Below are 20047 nucleotides of genomic sequence, written 5' to 3'. Positions count from 1 at the left end.
TGCATATGTTTTTTAAACGCTTTGTAAGGGGAATAGAGCTCCATTGTTAGCTGACTTCTGCTAATGTTTATTTACGAGTTATAATGCATGAAAAAAAAAACATAAGAAAAGAGCATTGTTTTGATTACGACAACAATTATTCATACACATTAAATCTATTATTATTATTATTGAATATATATAGTCCATCCATTCATCCATTTCCTACTGCTTGTCCATTTTTTGGGGGTGGTTCGAATGAGCTGCAATGCTCTTTGTCGACCAGCAGGTGTCAGCCAAGTCAAAGACAACAACTGATCTTTTCCCACCGATATATCTGCTGTTTTTGCCAAAACTTGCATAAAACATAAATTTCTGGTCAAAACTTTTGTAATAAGGGACGGTATTTGTGATACGGGTGAACATTCTGACTTAAATGTCGATATCAATGGCTAGTTGTATCAGTTCGATCGATGGAGCATGTAGTATAGTTTATAGTAGTATATTTATATAAATGTATATATATATATATATATATATATATATATATTTTTTTTTTTTTTTTTTTTTTTTTTTTTTTTTAATTTTTTTATTTATTTATTTATTTATTTTTTCGGTACTTTATTTTTTATTTTTGCCTAAAACCCTTTCTCCGTTTGTCTCCTGACTATACTCATGATCAACAAATTAAAAATCACAAACGTATTTCGATGAGCTTGAAACAAAACACAAAAAAAGCGAATAAAAACGATATTTACTTGGTTTTAGACAGTCAACATTTGCAGTATTTTCGATGTCACGCTCCAAAATCTGTATCAATGGGGGGGTTTATTTTGAAAAACCAAACCGGATGCTCGGGTTGAACTCCGGCTTACTTGACAATTTATGTGCCGGCACCTGCTGTTAAAGAAGAAGCCCACATCAAAGATAACGTCACTAAGCTGACAAAAACTGCCCACGAAACAGTGGCGGAGTTTGGATACAACCAGCAACAATTTTTGTGGATTAATTTTGCTCTTGGAGTCGTCTTTTCACGTTTTTTTTAACTTGGCTACTTTGTTTCCGGATACTGCTACGGGTTCGTATGTTTTTATGAATTAGTTGGCTCACAAGTATAAAGTATTCCATAACTTTGTTTTCGTCGGACACGATGGCAGCTGAAGGGGTCAAATTGTTCCCTTTTTGGAGTTAAGGGAGTCAAATTGTTCCCTATTTGGATTTAACTCTATTAGAACTTATCCTAAAGTGCGAGCCGGCAAGTTGTGGATGTTACACACAAACTGGTTCGGTCCAAACAAGGACCATGAATGCAGTAAATGTGGATGTTACACACAAAGTGGTTCGGTCCAAACAAGGACCATGAATGCAGTAAATGTGGATGTTACACACAAACCGGTTCAGTCCAAACAAGGACCATGAATGCAGTAAATGTGGATGTTACACACAAAGTGGTTCGGTCCAAACAAGGACCATGAATGCAGTAAATGTGGATGTTACACACAAACCGGTTCAGTCCAAACAAGGACCATGAATGCAGTAAATGTGGATGTTACACACAAACTGGTTCGGTCCAAAAAAGGACCAGGATTGCAGTAAATGTGGATGTTACACACAAACTGGTTCGAACCAAACAAGGACCACGAATGCAGTAAATGTGGATGTTACACACAAACTGGTTCGGTCCAAACAAGGACCATGAATGCAGTAAATGTGGATGTTACACACAAACTGGTTCAGACCAAACAAGGACCATGAATGCAGTAAATGTGGATGTTACACACAAACTGGTTCAGTCCAAACAAGGACCATGAATGCAGTAAATGTGGATGTTACACACAAACTGGTTCAGTCCAAACAAGGACCATGAATGCAGTAAATGTGGATGTTACACACAAACTGGTTCGGTCCAAAAAAGGACCAGGATTGCAGTAAATGTGGATGTTACACACAAACTGGTTCGAACCAAACAAGGACCACGAATGCAGTAAATGTGGATGTTACACACAAACTGGTTCGGTCCAAACAAGGACCATGAATGCAGTAAATGTGGATGTTACACACAAAGTGGTTCGGTCCAAACAAGGACCATGAATGCAGTAAATGTGGATGTTACACACAAACCGGTTCAGTCCAAACAAGGACCATGAATGCAGTAAATGTGGATGTTACACACAAACTGGTTCGGTCCAAAAAAGGACCAGGATTGCAGTAAATGTGGATGTTACACACAAACTGGTTCGAACCAAACAAGGACCACGAATGCAGTAAATGTGGATGTTACACACAAACTGGTTCGGTCCAAACAAGGACCATGAATGCAGTAAATGTGGATGTTACACACAAACTGGTTCAGACCAAACAAGGACCATGAATGCAGTAAATGTGGATGTTACACACAAACTGGTTCAGTCCAAACAAGGACCATGAATGCAGTAAATGTGGATGTTACACACAAACTGGTTCAGTCCAAACAAGGACCATGAATGCAGTAAATGTGGATGTTACACACAAACTGGTTCAGTCCGAATAAGGACCATGAATGCAGTAAATGTGGATGTTACACACAAACTGGTTCAGTCCGAATAAGGACCATGAATGCAGTAAATGTGGATGTTACACACAAACTGGTTCGAACCAAACAAGGACCATGAATGCAGTAAATGTGGATGTTACACACAAACTGGTTCAGTCCAAACAAGGACCATGAATGCAGTAAATGTGGATGTTACACACAAACTGGTTCAGTCCGAATAAGGACCATGAATGCAGTAAATGTGGATGTTACACACAAACTGGTTCAGTCCGAATAAGGACCATGAATGCAGTAAATGTGGATGTTACACACAAACTGGTTCAGACCAAACAAGGACCATGAATGCAGTAAATGTGGATGTTACACACAAACTGGTTCAGTCCAAACAAGGACCATGAATGCAGTAAATGTGGATGTTACACACAAACTGGTTCAGTCCGAATAAGGACCATGAATGCAGTAAATGTGGATGTTACACACAAACTGGTTCAGTCCGAATAAGGACCATGAATGCAGTAAATGTGGATGTTACACACAAACTGGTTCGAACCAAACAAGGACCATGAATGCAGTAAATGTGGATGTTACACACAAACTGGTTCAGTCCAAACAAGGACCATGAATGCAGTAAATGTGGATGTTACACACAAACTGGTTCAGTCCGAATAAGGACCATGAATGCAGTAAATGTGGATGTTACACACAAACTGGTTCGGTCCAAACAAGGACCATGAATGCAGTAAATGTGGATGTTACACACAAACTTGTTGAGTCCAAAAAAGGACCAGGATTGCAGTAAATGTGGGTGTTACATTCAAACTGGTTCAGTCCAAACAAGGACCATGAATGCTGTAAATGTGGATGTTACACACAAACTGGTTCGGTCCAAACAAGGACCAGGAATGCAGTAAATGTGGATGTTACACACTAACTTGTTGAGTCCAAAAAAGGACCAGGATTGCAGTAAATGTGGGTGTTACATTCAAACTGGTTCAGTCCAAACAAGGACCATGAATGCTGTAAATGTGGATGTTACGCACAAACTGGTTCGGTCCAAACAAGGACCATGAATGCAGTAAATGTGGATGTTACACACAAACTGGTTCAGTCCAAACAAGGACCATGAATGCAGTAAATGTGGATGTTACACACAAACTGGTTCGGTCCAAACAAGGACCATGAATGCAGTAAATGTGGATTTTACACACACACTGGTTCGGTCCAAACAAGGACCATGAATGCAGTAAATGTGGATGTTACACACAAACCGGTTCAGTCCAAAAAAGGACCAGGATTGCAGTAAATGTGGATGTTACACACAAACTGGTTCAGTCCAAAAAAGGACCAGGATTGCTGTAAATGTGGGTGTTACATTCAAACTGGTTCAGTCCGAATAAGGACCAGGAATGCAGTAAATGTGCGTCACTCTTTGCAACAACAGCTACCACAATTTCACCCAAAAGTGTGGCAATGTTTACATATTTTAACCATTACCTTCAGAAATATAATGTAGTTTCTGGTCTTTGTTTACATAATGTATTTACAGCATTATGTTTATTGTTGTGGTTGCATGTTTGAATTATACAGATGGAAGGTTGTTCTAATGCGGTTGTTGATTATGATCGCTAACTTTGATACACTCTGCAGATTCTTTTTTGTCTTTCTTTGGAATGTTATTATGAAACCAAAGTTGCCTGCTAAAAAAAAAAAAAAACACTCGGCGATGTCATCTCTTTGCAGCAACCCTCGCCCCGTGCTGGATGTGAGCCCTGCGTTGAAACCACTGCACCAAGGAAGCATGCTGGCCGCCATCCAGCACCACAGCACTGGTGGAGGTGGCGGTGATGGAGGTGGCAGTAGTGGAGGTGGAGGCGGCGGCGGAGGAGGAACGACGGCCGAGAGCGCCTCCATGTTGAGAAGGGCCTCCGAGGGCCCCCCGATGCACTCGCTGAGCCTAGACAACCCCGCCCCGGACCCCAACTACATCTTGCAGACGGTCGTCGACATACGCAAGTTTGCCGAAGTGTTGCTTCATCTGAAAGAGGCCTTCAACATCGCAGGTAAGCTTTTGGTCAGCTGAACTGTTTTAGGGGCGACGTTTCATGAAAGCGGAGGCATGCAGGGGGGGTTACTTTTATCGGATTTACAGGAGCGCTGCTGCTGTTTTTAGGGACCTTTTGCAAAAAAAAAAAACAACTAGTCTGGATGACGGCACTCAAGTGTTGAAAAGAATCAGCTGAAAAAAATGTGAGAAATTGTTGATTAGTCCGAATGGTGAGAGAGAGAAAGTTAAACGCAGAACAAAAATACAAACGCAACACTGTTGTTTTTGCTTCCATTTTGCATGAGTTGAACTCAAAGATGTCCAACTTTTACTATATACACAAAAGACCTCGATTTGATAATCGTCCTTCAAAAATGTATTATATACTATATAGTATATTTATATACTTTTTGATTGATTGATTGATTGATTGAAACTTTTATTAGTAGATTTCACAGTACAGTACATATTCCCTACAATTGACCACTAAATGGTAACACCCCAATAAGTTTTTCAACTTGTTTAAGTCGGGGTCCACGTAAATCAATTCTTGCCCAAGGACACAACGGCATTGACTAGGATGGCGGAGGCGGGAATCGAACCTGGAACCCTCAAGTTGCTGGCACGGCCACTCTACCAACCGAGCTAAACCGTCCTTGTTTGGACCGAACCAGTTTGTGTGTAACATCCACATTTACTGCATTCATGGTCCTTGTTTGGACCGAACCAGTTTGTGTGTAACATCCACATTTACTGCATTCATGGTCCTTGTTTGGACCGAACCAGTTAGTGTGTAACATCCACATTTACTGCATTTATGGTCCTTGTTTGGACCGAACCAGTTTTTGTGTAACATCCACATTTACTGCATTCATGGTCCTTGTTTGGACTGAACAAGTTAGTGTGTAACATCCACATTTACTACTTTCATGGTCGTTGTTTGGTTTGAACCAGTTTGTGTGTAACATCCACATTTACTGCATTCATGGTCCTTGTTTGGTTTGAACCAGTTTGTGTGTAACATCCACATTTACTGCATTCATGGTCCTTGTTTGGACTGAACAAGTTAGTGTGTAACATCCACATTTACTACTTTCATGGTCGTTGTTTGGTTTGAACCAGTTTGTGTGTAACATCCACATTTACTGCATTCATGGTCCTTGTTTGGTTTGAACCAGTTTGTGTGTAACATCCACATTTACTGCATTCATGGTCCTTGTTTGGACTGAACCAGTTAGTGTGTAACATCCACATTTACTGCATTCATGGTCCTTGTTTGGACCGAACCAGTTTGTGTGTAACATCCACATTTACTGCTTTCATGGTCCTTGTTTGGACCGAACCAGTTTGTGTGTAACATCCACATTTACTGCATTCATGGTCCTTGTTTGGACCGAACCAGTTTGTGTGTAACATCCACATTTACTGCATTTATGGTCCTTGTTTGGACTGAACCAGTTTGTGTGTAACATCCACATTTACTGCATTCATGGTCCTTGTTTGGACTGAACCAGTTTGTGTGTAACATCCACATTTACTGCATTCATGGTCCTTGTTTGGACCGAACCAGTTAGTGTGTAACATCCACATTTACTGCATTTATGGTCCTTGTTTGGACTGAACCAGTTTGTGTGTAACATCCACATTTACTGCATTCATGGTCCTTGTTTGGACTGAACCAGTTTGTGTGTAACATCCACATTTACTGCATTCATGGTCCTTGTTTGGACCGAACCAGTTTGTGTGTAACATCCACATTTACTGCATTCATGGTCCTTGTTTGGACCGAACCAGTTTGTGTGTAACATCCACATTTACTGCATTCATGGTCCTTGTTTGGACCGAACCAGTTTGTGTGTGTAACATCCACATTTACTGCATTCATGGTCCTTGTTTGGACCGAACCAGTTTTTGTGTAACATCCACATTTACTGCATTCATGGTCCTTGTTTGGACTGAACAAGTTAGTGTGTAACATCCACATTTACTACTTTCATGGTCGTTGTTTGGTCTGAACCAGTTTGTGTGTAACATCCACATTTACTGCATTCATGGTCCTTGTTTGGTTTGAACCAGTTAGTGTGTAACATCCACATTTACTACTTTCATGGTCGTTGTTTGGTCTGAACCAGTTTGTGTGTAACATCCACATTTACTGCATTCATGGTCCTTGTTTGGTTTGAACCAGTTTGTGTGTAACATCCACATTTACTGCATTCATGGTCCTTGTTTGGTCTGAACCAGTTTGTGTGTAACATCCACATTTACTGCATTCATGGTCCTTGTTTGTTCTGAACCAGTTTGTGTGTAACATCCACATTTACTGCATTCATGGTCCTTGTTTGGTCTGAACCAGTTTTGTGTGTAACATCCACATTTACTGCACTCATGGTCCTTGTTTGGTCTGAACCAGTTTGTGTGTAACATCCACATTTACTGCATTAATGGTCCCTGTTTGGTTTGAACCAGTTTCTGTGTAACATCCACATTTACTGCATTAATGGTCCTTGTTTGGTTTGAACCAGTTAGTGTGTAACATCCACATTTACTACTTTCATGGTCGTTGTTTGGTCTGAACCAGTTTTGTGTGTAACATCCACATTTACTGCATTCATGGTCCTTGTTTGGTTTGAACCAGTTTGTGTGTAACATCCCACATTTACTGCATTGATGGTCCTTGTTTGGTCTGAACCAGTTTGTGTGTGTAACATCCACATTTACTGCATTCATGGTCCTTGTTTGTTCTGACCAGTTTTGTGTGTAAACATCCACATTTACTGCATTCATGGTCCTTGTTTGGTCTGAACCAGTTTGTGTGTAACATCCACATTTACTGCATTCATGGTCCTTGTTTGGACTGAACCAGTTTGTGTGTAACATCCACATTTACTGCATTCATGGTCCTTGTTTGGACCGAACCAGTTTGTGTGTAACATCCACATTTACTGCATTCATGGTCCTTGTTTGGACGAACCAGTTTGTGTGTAACATCCACAACTTGCCGGCTCAAACGTTTAAAGTAACAACCCACCTTTCTAATTTGTCCCATGGCGGCCTTGACTGCGCGGCCCCTCAAACAGTCTTATCAGTTTTCTACTAAAGAGGTTATTGCACTGTAGAATACAGCAAAATGTGCTCCTGACAACTATTATTGAAGGAAATGAGGTATGTAGGTTCCAATATGTTCTCAACCAATTAGGTTGAATACAAAAGCCCGCTATAACAAAACTAAAGTGGGTTCAATGTATGCTAAGACCGGGATGTCCAAATACCGACAGAAACGGCACTATTGGTAATGGATAATAACAATAATTAGTATCAATAATATCATTGTTATAAATGCTATAAAACATAAATGTAATGATAACCCGAAGTACAAAAGAAAGCAGATAAACGGAGGGGACGAAAGAGAAGCGAACTGTATTAACCTTTTAGATTGTTATAGTAAGAATAAGTTAAGCTTTTTCAGTGAGCCGTGTTTGAGAGAAAAATTTTTTCCAACCCTCATGATTTTCCCGGGAGACTCCCGATTTTCATTGCCCCTCCTGAAAATCTCCCGGGGCAACCATTCTCCCGAATTCATCCCCGATTTCCACCCAGACAACAATATCGGGGGTGTGCCCTGAAGGTCACATAATATCTACGGCTTTACACACACACACACACACACACACACACACACACACACACACAAGTGAATGCGAGCATACTTGGTCAACAGACAATTTCTTTGGATCACATAATATCTACGGCTTTACACACACACACACACACACACACACACACACACACACACTCACACACACACACACTCTCACACACACACACACACACTCACAAGTGAATGCGAGCATACTTGGTCAACACGCCATACAGGTCACACTGAGGGTGTGGCGTATAAACAACTTTAACACTGTTACAAATATGTGCCACACTGTGAACCCACACCAAACAAGAATGATAAACACATTTCGGGAGAGCATCAGCACCGTAACACAACACAAACACAACAGAACAAATACCCAGAACCCCTTGTAGCACTAACTCTTCTGGGATGCTACAACATACACCCCCCCCGCCCCCTCTCCACCCCATCTCCCTAATTCAGAGGTCTCAAGGTTGGCAGTATGTCTGAATATTAACAACATACAAAATGATTACAGAGCGTGGCCACCGCTGCTGCTCACTGCTCCCCTCACCTGGTAGGGGGTGGAACAAGGGGATGAAGGTAAATTCACCACACCTAGTAATAAAAGGTTAAATCCACATTGGAAAAATTATTTATGTAAGTAAGTTATCAGTATCGGTTTTGAGAAGCAGGAAGTAAGCTGTATCGGCTTGAAAAAATTCACCGTGCCACCTTTGTTTTTAGGGTCAATATTTCGACTTTGTCTCGCGACTTAGCTTGTTTCTTCCATTTTTGTTCTTATAAAATGTTATTTTTAGAATGTTAGTGGGAGGAGTGCCTTCCCAAAGGGGAGGAGTCCAAGTACCTCAGAGTCTTGTTCACGAGTGAGGGAAGAGTGGAGCGTGAGATTCGACCGGCGGATCGATCCATCGTGGTGAAGTTGATCAATTCGCAGCAACTGGGATGAGAGTCAGCACCTCCAAGTCCGAGTCCTTGGTTCTCACCCCCAAAAGGGTGGAGTGCCATCTCCGGGTTGGGGAAGAGATCTTGCCCCAAGTGGATGAGTTCAAGTACCTCAAAGTCTTGTTCACGAGCGAGGGTAGAGTGATCGTGAGATCGATGCAGCGTCTTCAGTAATGTATCGATCCGTTGCGGTGAAAAAGGAGCTGAGCCTTCCGGCTCAGCTCTCAATTAACTGGTCCATCTACGTTGCCACCCTCACCTGTGTCATGAGCTTTGGGTTATGACCGAAAGGACAAGATCACGGGTACAAGCGAGCGAAATGAGTTCCCTCCGTCGGGTGGTGGGTCTTTCCCTTAGAGATAGGGTGAGAAGCTTTGTCATCCGGTAGGAGCTCAAAGTAAAGCCACTCTTCTTCCATATTGAGAGGAACCAGATAAGGTGGTTCTGGCATCTGGTCAGGATGCCACCCGGACGCCTCCCCGGGGAGGTTTTTTAGGGCACGTCCGACCCGAGGAGTTCAATTTAAAAGGCCTACTGAAATGAGATGTTCTTATTTAAACGGGGATAGCAGGTCCATTCTATGTGTCATACTCGATCATTTCCCGATATTGCCATATTTTTGCTGAAAGGATTTAGTAGAGAACATCGACGATAAGTTTGCAACTTTAGGTCGCTAATAAAAAAGCCTTGCCTGTACGGAAGTAGCAGACCATGTGCGCGTGACGTCACGGGTTGTGGAGCTCCTCACATCCGAACATTGTTTACAATCATGGCCACCAGCAGCGAGAGCGATTCGGACCGAGAAAACGACGATTTCCCTATTAATTTAAGCGAGGATGAAAGATTTGTGGATGAGGAAATTTAGAGTGAAGGCGTAGGAAAAAAAAAAAAAGGCGAGGGCAGTGAGAGTGATTCATATGTTTTTAGACATATTTATTAGGATAATTCTGGGAAATCCCTTATCTGCTTATTGTGTTGCTGGTGTTTTAGTAAGTTAAATAGTACCTTAAAGTCGGAGTGGTGTGGCCACGCGTGTTTTGACGCCAGAGTCTCTGAGAGAAGTCACGGCAGCTGCAGGAGGACGCCGGTAAGAGGCGACTTATTTCCACAATTTTCTCACCGAAAACTGCTGGTTGACATGTTCGCTTGACCGCTCTGATCCATAGTAAAGCTTCACCTCCGGGAATTTTAAACAAGGAAACACCTTGTGTTTGTTTGGCTAAAGACTAAAAGCTTCCCACCTACATCTTTCTTCTTTGACGTCTCCATTATTAATTGAACAAATCGCAAAAGATTCAGCAACACCGGATTTCCAAAAATACTGTGTAATCATGCGGGGAAAAGAGACGACTTTAAGCCGTGTGTGATGCTGGGCTAATATGTCCTCGCCAACCAATAACGTTACAAACATCATTCCGCGAGGTTTTCAACAGGAAACTCTGCGGGAAATTTAAAATTGTAATTTAGTAAACTAAAAAGGCCGTATTGGCATGTGTTGCAATGTTAATATTTCATCATTGATATATAAACTATCAGACTGCGTGGTCGCTAGTAGTGGGTTTTAGTAGGACTTTAAAGCCACTGCTCCTTCATTTTGAGAGGAACCAGATGAAGTGGTTCGGGCATCTGGTCAGGATGCCCCCAGGACGCCTCCCTGGGGAGGTTTTTAGGGCACCTCTGACCGGTAGTAGGCCACGGGGAAGACCCAGGACACGTTGGTGAGACTATGTTCTCCGGCTGGCCTGGGACGCTCGGGATCCCTCCGGGAAGAGCTAGACGAAGTGGCTGGGAGAGGGAAGTCTGGGCTTCCCTGCTTAGGCTGCTGCCCCCGCGACCCGAAGAAGATGGATGGACGGACAGACCTCGTCAAACTCCCCCGAGCTCATTGTAATGAAATATGGCGTCTTGTAGCTGTTTGATGTTGGTTTGTCTACGTCCAAGCAGGAGTGCCTAGAGAACTGCGTTGGTCAGCCCTCCCAGGGCATGTCCGACTAGTAGGAGGCCACGGGGAAGACCCAGGACACGTTGGTGAGACTATGTCCCCCGGCTGGCCTGGGAATGCCTCGGGATCGCTCCGGGAAGGAGTTTTACGAAGTGGCTGGGGAGAGGGAAGTCTGGGCTTCTCTACTTAGGCTGCTGCCCCCAGCGACCCGACCTTGGATAAGCCGAAGAAGATGGATGGACGGGACCTCGTCAAACTCCCCCGAGCTCATTGTAATGAAATATGGCGTCTTGTAGCTGTTTGTTGTTGTTTGTCCACGTTTCGGGAAACAAGCAGGAGTGCCTTGAGAACTGCGTTGGTCAGTCCTCCCAGGACATGTCCGACTGGTAGGAGGCCACGGGGAAGACCCAGGACACGTTGGTGAGACTATGTCCCCCGGTTGGCCTGGGAAAGCCTCGGGATCGCTCAGGGAAGGAGTTTTACGAAGTGGCTGGGGAGAGGGAAGTCTGGGCTTCCTCTGCTTAGGCTGCTGCCCCCGCGACCCGACCTTGGATAAGCCGAAGAGGATGGATGGATGGATGGATGGACCTCGTCAAACTCCCCCGAGCTTATTGTAATGAAATATGGCGTCTTGTAGCTGTTTGTTGTTGGTTTGTCCACGTTTCGGGAAACAAGCAGGAGTGCCTAGAGAACTGCGTTGGTCAGTCCCCCCCAGGGCATGTCCGACTAGTAGGAGGCCACGGGGAAGACCCAGGACCACGTTGGTGAGACTATGTCCCCCGGTTGGCCTGGAATGCCTCGGGATCGCTCAGGGAAGGAGTTTTACGAAGTGGCTGGGGAGAGGGAGTCTGGGCTTCTCTGCTTAGGCTGCTGCCCCCGCGACCCGACTTTGGATAACCGAAGAAGATGGATGGACGACCTCGTCAAACTCCCCCGAGCTTATTGTAATGAAATATGGCGTCTTGTAGCTGTTTGTTGTTGTTTGTCCACGTTTCGGGAAACAAGCAGGAGTGCCTAGAGAACTGCGCTTGGTCAGTCCTCCCAGGACATGTCCGATCGACTGGTAGGAGGCCACGGGGAAGACCCAGGACACGTTGTGAGACTATGTCCCCTGGCTGGCCTGGGAATGCCTCGGGATCGCTCCGGAAGGAGTTTTACGAAGTGGCTGGGGAGAGGGAAGTCTGGGCTTCTCTGCTTAGGCTGCTGCCTCCCGCGACCCGACTTTGGATAACCCGAAGAAGATGGATGGACGGACTTCGTCAAACTCCCCCGAGCTTATTGTAATGAAATATGGCGTCTTGTAGCTGTTTGTTGTTGGTTTGTCCACGTTTCGGGAAACAAGCAGGAGTGCCTAGAGAACTGCGTTGGTCAGTCCCCCCAGGACATGTCCGACTAGTAGGAGGCCACGGGGGAAGACCCAGGGACACGTTGGTGAGACTATGTCCCCCGGCTGGGCTGGGAATGCCTCGGATCGCTCCGGGAGGAGCTGTACGAAGTGGCTGGGAGAGGAAGTCTGGGCTTCTCTGCTTAGGCTGCTGCCCCCGCGACCCGACCTGGGATAAGCATAAGAAGATGGATGTTAAGAAGGCAGTTGACTTTGGACACTCCTGTGCTGAGCGATTTTTATTAGTGAATTTATGGATATCGAATGAATTTACGGCATAGCTCGGTTGGTAGAGCGGCCGTGTCAGCAACTTGAGGGTTGCAGGTTCGATTCCCGCTTCCGCCATCCCAGTCACTGCCGTTGTGTCCTTGGGCAAGACACTTCACCCACCTGCTCCCAGTGCCACCCACACTGGTTTAAATGTAACTTAGATATCGGGTTTCACTATGTGAAGCGCTTTGAGTCACTAGAGAAAAGCGCTATATAATTCCACTTCACTTCACACAATACAAAAGCTGACTCCGGGCTGCACTCGAGGCGCCGGTTAAGCACAGATTACCTAAGTCTACTTCCTGGTTCCCTTGACACATTCCAGGTTTTAGCCAACACCATTTTGGCGTGACTCACAGAGCAGTTAGGGCGTCTGCAATCTGCACGATTACATAAAAGGACGCGTTATTGTTTCGCCCGCGCAGCAGCCGCCCAGTCGCCTGCAAAGGTTTGTGTGAAAGACATTTTTGCAGACCGCTGTAAAATGATATCACAAACCCCGTTTCCATATGAGTTGGGAAATTGTGTTTGATGTAAATATAAACAGAATACAATGATTTGCAAATCCTTTTCAACCCATATTCAGTTAAATATGCTACAAAGACAACATATTTGATGTTCAAACTCCATAAACTTTGATGCCAGCAACACGTGACAAAGAAGTTGGGAAAGGTGGCAATAAATACGGATAAAGTTGAGGAATGCTCATCAAACACTTATTTGGAACATCCCACAGGTGTGCAGGCTAATTGGGAACAGGTGGGTGCCATGATTGGGTATTAAAACAGCTTCCCCAAATAATGCTCAGTCTTTCACCAGAAAGGATGGGGCGAGGTACACCCCTTTGTCCACAACTGCGTGAGCAAATAGTCAAACAGTTTAAGAACAACGTTTCTCAAAGTGCAATTGCAAGAAATTTAGGGATTTCAACATCTACAGTCTATAGTATCATCAAAAGGTTCAGAGAATCTGGAGAAATCACTCCACGTAAGCGGCACAACATCAAATGACCGTGACCTTCGATCCCTCAGACGGCACTGTATCAAAAACCGACATCAATCTCTAAAGGATATCACCACATGGGCTCAGGAACACTTCAGAAAACCACTGTCACTAAATACAGTTTGTCGCTACGTCTTTAAGTACAAGTTAAAGCTCTACTATGCAAAGTGAAAGCCATTTATCAACAACATCCAGAAAGGCCGCCGGCTTCTCTGGGCCTGAGATCATCTAAGATGGACTGATGCAAAGTGAAAAAGTGTTCTGTGGTCTGACGAGTCCACATTTCAAATTGTTTTTGGAAATATTCGACATTGTGTCATCCGGACCAAAGGGGAAGCGAACCATCCAGACTGTTATCGACGCAAAGTTGAAAAGCCAGCATGTGTGATGGTATGGGGGTGCATTAGTGCCCAAGGCATGGGTAACTTACACATCTGTGAAGGCACCATTAATGCTGAAAGGTACATACAGGTTTTGGAACAACATATGCTGCCATCTATTTCATGGACGCCCCTGCTTATTTCAGCAAGACAATGCCAAGCCACATCCAGCATGTGTTACAACAGCGTGGCTTTAAAAAAAAAAAGACTGCGGGTACTTTCCTGGCCCGCCTCCAGTCCAGACCTGTCTCCCATGGAAAATGCGTGCCGCATTATGAAGCGTAAAATACGACAGCGGAGACCCCGGACTGTTGAAGGAATGAAGCTCTACATAAAACAAGAATGGGAAAGAATTCCACTTTCAAAGCTTCAACAATTAGTTTCCTCAGTTCCCAAACATTTGACATCGGGGAAGCGAACCATCCAGACTGTTATCGACGCAAAGTTTAAAAGCCAGCATCTGTGATGGTATGGGGGTGCATTAGTGCCCAAGGCATGGGTAACTTACACATCTGTGAAGGCACCATTAATGCTGAAAGGTACAAAATATGCTGCATCGGGCTTCACGGTGGGAGAGGGGTTAGTGCGTCTGCCTCACAATACGAAGGTCCTGGGATCTTTCTGTGTGGAGTTTGCATGTTCTCCCCGTGACTGCGTGGGTTCCCTCCGGGTACTCCGGCTTCCTCCCACTTCCAAAGACATGCACCTGGGGATAGGTTGATTGGCAACACTAAATTGGCCCTGGTGTGTGAATGTGAGTGTGAATGTTGTCTGTCTATCTGTGTTGGCCCTGCGATGAGGTGACGACTTGTCCAGGGTGTACACCGCCTTCCGCCCGATTATAGCTGAGATAGGCGCCAGCGCCCCCCGCGACCCAAAAAGGGAACAAGCGGTAGAAAATGGATGGATGGATGGATATGCTGCCATCTAAGCGCCGTCTTTTTCAATGACGCCCCTGCTTATTTCAGCAAGACAATGCCAAGCCGCATTCAGCATGTTACAACAGCGTGGCTTTGTAAAAAAAAAGAGTGCGGGTACTTTCCTGGCCTGCCTGCAGTCCAGACCTGTCTCCCATCGAATTATGAAGCGTCAAATACGACAGCGGAGACCCCGGACTGTTGAAGGACTGAAGGTCTACATGAAACAAGAATGGAAAGAATGGAAAGAATTCCACTTTCAAAGCTTCAACAATTAGTTTCCTCAGTTCCCAAACGTTTATTGAGTGTTGTTAAAAGAAAAGGTGATGTAACACCGTGGTGAACATGCCCTTTCCCAACTACTTTGGCTCATGAAATTCTAAGTTAATTTTTATTTGCACAAAAAAAAAAATGAAGTTTATGAGTTTGAACATCAAATATGTTGTCTTTGTAGCATATTCAACTGAATATGGGTTGAAAAGGATTTGCAAATCATTGTATTCCGTTTATATGTACATCAAACACAATTTCCCAACTCATATGGAAACGGGGTTTGTACTTCTGAAGTGGATTCAAACCAAAATGCCCTGTTTTTTGTTTTTGTTTTTTTTTTAAAGATGGTTCAGTAAACACAGGCTGAGTTTCTGCGAACGTGCTGACGACACGTGACCGAGTATTCCCACCGGAGAACTTGTTCCGGCTAAAAACAGGAAAAGGCCGATTTTAGGGGGACTGAGCCTGATTAGGACGCTGAAAACAAACCGTGTACTATTGAGGAAAGTGTTAAGGCTGTGTTGTGCTTAAACCTCATTCCATAAAGCCTCAAAAGAGAATGTTTGAAAAAAAAAGTGTATGCTCAACTTATCCATCCGGCCCACCGGACATTCCCAAATATTTTTTTTTTTTTAGATCTTTAAGATGGAAACTGTCGCCACCATTATGATGTGCAGTGATCTTTTCTAAGTCTGGGACTTAGAAAACGCAATCTGCGCTTTTGCATGATATACTAGTTACTATGGTTATTAATTGGTTGCTATGGTAATTTAATTCCTTACTATGGTCATCTAAGTCACAGCAGCTAAGAGGAGGCACCAAGCAGTGTGGGTGGGGAGCGTTTCCACAGAGTGTTTTCCAGTCCGGGCCTGAAAATGTGGGTGTCAGGGACAGACGTGGAAGGAGATTTTTACTAGAAAGTTCTAAAGCTTAGTGATATATCAGATATATCAGATTGTAGGTAAGTTTACTTTTTACTAGAGATGTCCGATAACGGCTTTTTTGCCGATATTGTCCAACTCTTAATTACCGATTCCGATATCAACCGATACGGATACATACAGTCATGGAATTAACACATTATCATGCCTAATTTTGTAAACAAAGTAACAAGCTTTTCCAAAATAAATCAACTCAAGTTATGGGAAAAAAATTGCCATTGTAGCGTCCTGGAGGAGTTAGTGCTGCAAGGGTTGCTGGGTATTTGTTCTGTTGTGTTCCCCCGAAATGTGTTTTGCCATTCTTGTTTGGTGTGGGTTCACAATGTGGGGCATATTTGTAACGGTGTTAAATGATAAATGGGTTGTACTTGTATAGCGCTTTTCTACCTTCAAGGTACTCAAAGCGCTTTGACACTACTTCCACATTTACCCATTCACACACACATTCACACACTGATGGAGGGAGCTGCCATGCAAGGCGCTAACCAGCACCCATCAGGAGCAAGGGTGAAGTGTCTTGCTCAGGACACAACAGACGTGACGAGGTTGGTACTCGGCGGGATATTGAACCAGGGACCCTCGGGTTGCACACGGCCACGCTCCCACTGCGCCACGCCGTCCCGTCCGTTAAAGTTGTTTATACGGCCACCCGCAGTGTGACCTGTATGGCTGTCGACCAAGTATGCCCTGCATTCACTTGTGTGTGTGAAAAGCCGGAGATCAGGGGTCGGGAACCTTTTTGGCTGAGAGAGCCAAAAATTCCAAATATTTTAAAATATATTTCTGCAAGAGCCGTATAATATTTTTTTCGACACTGAACACAACTAAACGCGTACATTTTTAAGTGGGACCAAATTCTACAGTATAATAAGTCCCTTATTCTTTGTAATGACATTGTTATTCTGAAGCTAACTGTGGAGGGGGCGTGGTATGCGGGCCTGCAGCGAAGCAGGGTGTGCCAGGACCGGCCTCGAAATCAGCGACAAGTGCGTAGAAGGCCCACCTGGGCCTTGTTATTTGATCACCTGTCGCCCTGTTATAAGCGGCAGCCAGGAGGAGAGACAGGGTTGGGGCTGGAGCCAGAGCACGAGCGGGAACAAAAGGGAAAAAGACAATTGCTGGAAAGCAACGGAGAGACTTATTGAAAAATAAAAAATATTGCAACCCTGAAACAGGCTCTCATGTCGGTGCTTGGTGGTCGGAAGAACCCCCGGGAGGGCAAGCTCTAAACTAACCAATAATAAATAAATCACTTCTTACCCTTAATGCAACTTCTTGAACAAGTGCGGTAGAAAAAGGATGGATGGATTCAAATGCATGAGCGTGTTTTGTATTTTGAACGTTATTTTTAACACTTTGATTACAAGTGGAATTAAAGCTGCAAGCAGCGTTGGTCGGGTCCGCCTTTGGCTGCTGCCCCCGAGACCCACGGCCGGATAAGCGTTAGAAGACGCCTTGGTGCCACTATTTTGAGAATCTAATGCATTGTGAAAGTAATGCAGTTGTTGTATTGAAGTGAAAATATCAAACTTCCTGTTGATTTTTGCTAAAGTATGTTAATGATTAAAATGTAGGTCTAAGTGAGACCTACATAGTGTTTTTTGTTTCATGTCTCTCTGACATTCCTACCGGAAGTTACAAGCAGTTTTGTCTGTGTTTTCTTCCTAGGAGCAGTTTGTCCGTGTTGTATTCCTAGGGGGGCGATAGAGCGCAATTTTGAGTTTTGAGGTTAGGTTTTTTCATCAGATCGCAATTTTTGCCAGACCTGATGTGTGTGTCAAGTTTGAGTTTAGATGCATTTTAAGGGGGTCAAATAACAGCTCGAAGAGGCAAAAATGACATTTTTTAGGAGACTTTGCACAGGGGTTCTTTGAAGGCGCGTAAAATCAAAACCTGAGAACTTATCAAAACTCTGTTCTATACTTTTAATGAGAAGGGTTCAATCTCTCTCCTGTGCGAGTTTGAAGCAAAACAACAAACGCACTCAGAGGAGATAATGTTTGAAGAAAGGTGACCGGTTTTTACAAAACTTTTGTTTTGAAGGGGGGATTGCAAACTTCCTGTTGATTTTTGTTGGGGGTTGTCAATCTATGAAATGTAGGTCCAAGCGAGACCTACATAGAGGTTTTTGTTTCATGTCTCTCCGACATTCTTACCGGAAGTTACAAGCAATTTTGTCAGTGTTTTCTTCCTAGGAGCAGTTTTTTCAGTGTTTTATTCAAAAATAGCGCTAGAGCGCAATTTGGAGTTTTGGGGTTTGGTTTTTTCATTAGATCGCAATATTCGCCAGTCCTTATGTGTGCGCCAAGTTTGGTGACTTTTGAAGCATTTTAAAGGGGTCAAATTACAGCGCAAAGAGGCAAAAATTGCATTTTTTGCGCAAATTTTATTTTGAAGGGGTTTTTGCCAACTTCCTGTAGATTTTTGCTGAAAGAAGTGAGTGTATGAAAATTGGGTCCAAGTCAGACCTACATAGGAGTTTTTGTTTCATGTCGCTATGACATTCCTAACAGAAGTTACATGCAGTTTTGTCTGTAATTTTTTCCTAGGGGGCGCTAGAGCGCAATTTTAATTTTTGGGGATTGGTTGCTTAATATGTTGGGAAGGTTTGCTATACCGACGTGTGTCAAATTTGGTGAGTTTTGAAGCATGTTAAGGGGGTCAAATTACACCGCGTAGGTGCGGAATAATAATAAAACACAGCAGTTTCAATAGGGTCCTTGGCCCATGGCAAAGGACTCCTCTGGAGTCCTCTGGAGTCCTTTGCCATGGGCCAAGGACCCTAATTATTCATTACTTACCGTGTTAAGCAGTGTCAGCTCAGATTTATCCGAGACCCAGATCATCTGGCTAGCGAGCCGTAGGTTCCCTACCCCTGCCGTAGATATTATGCAACTGGCCCGCCACGCAAAGGCAGTTCCTTTTCATTAGTCACCCCGAGCAACGTTTGTAAGATTTACAACGTAACTAAAACAATCCGTACTTACTGTGCGACGTCTGCAAGAGTGTAACCGAAGCTAGCCTGGTTAGCACGATCTAAAACGCTAACACGTTTACGAGTGTCTCGTCTGCATTGTGGTCCTTCAAAGTCTCATTGTTCCGGTCAAGCACGGAGACGGATAACAGATTGTTTGGGTTTCAATGGCTGGGGACCGAGATTGGAAGTTATTTATATCCCTCTTGAATTTATGGCCGCATTGTCCCCCGGTGCCGCGTCACTAAAGTTCAAACCTTTCATTGCCCCCGGTCGGCCGCTGTAAAGCGACCCAAAGAACGTCACACCCGCCCCTTTCTTTTTGTTTTTATTACTCGGAGCGATATTTAGCTTCTGGTTCCCTTTCACAGCTGCATGTACTGTGTCAGTGACGTGAGCGTGACCCCCCACCCCCAACCCCGCCCCCGTTGCCCCGGTACACACCTCTGCACTCGCGTGCTGGAGTCAACGGGCTTTCTGCAGAAGTTGATACAGTTCCCAAGTCCGGAATAGCTCCGGGCTGGGAGAATGATCCCCCTCTGGGGTTTCCTAGCGCTAGCCCCTGCAAATAAGACGTTTTATGGATTTTTTTGGGACTGGCGGCCCGTCTTTAGATGGATATTATTGCCCGGCCACAGCCAGTGACGCACACGCCACTGGATTCCGTCGTGAGAAGTTGATTACGCGCTTCCGCTGGTGAGGACATTAACACAATCTTCGGACTATGTCTTAACGCAGAGCCGGGCAAATATTTTGACTTCAGAGGGGTCAGATTGAGAGAAACAAATGTGTCTAGGTGTATACATTATTTGTACAG

At 44.2% G+C, this 20047-nt stretch overlaps 1 protein-coding gene across 3 annotated transcripts in view; it reads left to right on the top strand.

Annotated features, from left to right (window-relative positions):
• Window positions 1–864: 864 nt before the first annotated feature.
• arhgap29a (Rho GTPase activating protein 29a) overlaps window positions 865–20047 on the top strand; it is a 162077-nt gene continuing 142894 nt past the window's right edge. For all 3 annotated transcript variants that reach the window (XM_061922336.1, XM_061922338.1, XM_061922335.1), the window contains exons 1-2: window positions 865–1057; window positions 4253–4572. In XM_061922336.1, the coding sequence (XP_061778320.1) occupies window positions 4311–4572 (262 nt within the window). In that variant the 5' untranslated portion in view covers window positions 865–1057; window positions 4253–4310. The remainder of the gene's footprint in view (window positions 1058–4252; window positions 4573–20047) is intronic.

The sequence above is a fragment of the Nerophis ophidion genome, linkage group LG15 (genome assembly GCF_033978795.1).
Source record: "Nerophis ophidion isolate RoL-2023_Sa linkage group LG15, RoL_Noph_v1.0, whole genome shotgun sequence".
NCBI classification, from domain to species: Eukaryota; Metazoa; Chordata; class Actinopteri; order Syngnathiformes; family Syngnathidae; genus Nerophis; species Nerophis ophidion.
Note: the sequence above shows the minus strand (reverse complement) of the source record. Positions and strands in the feature narration are given on the sequence as shown.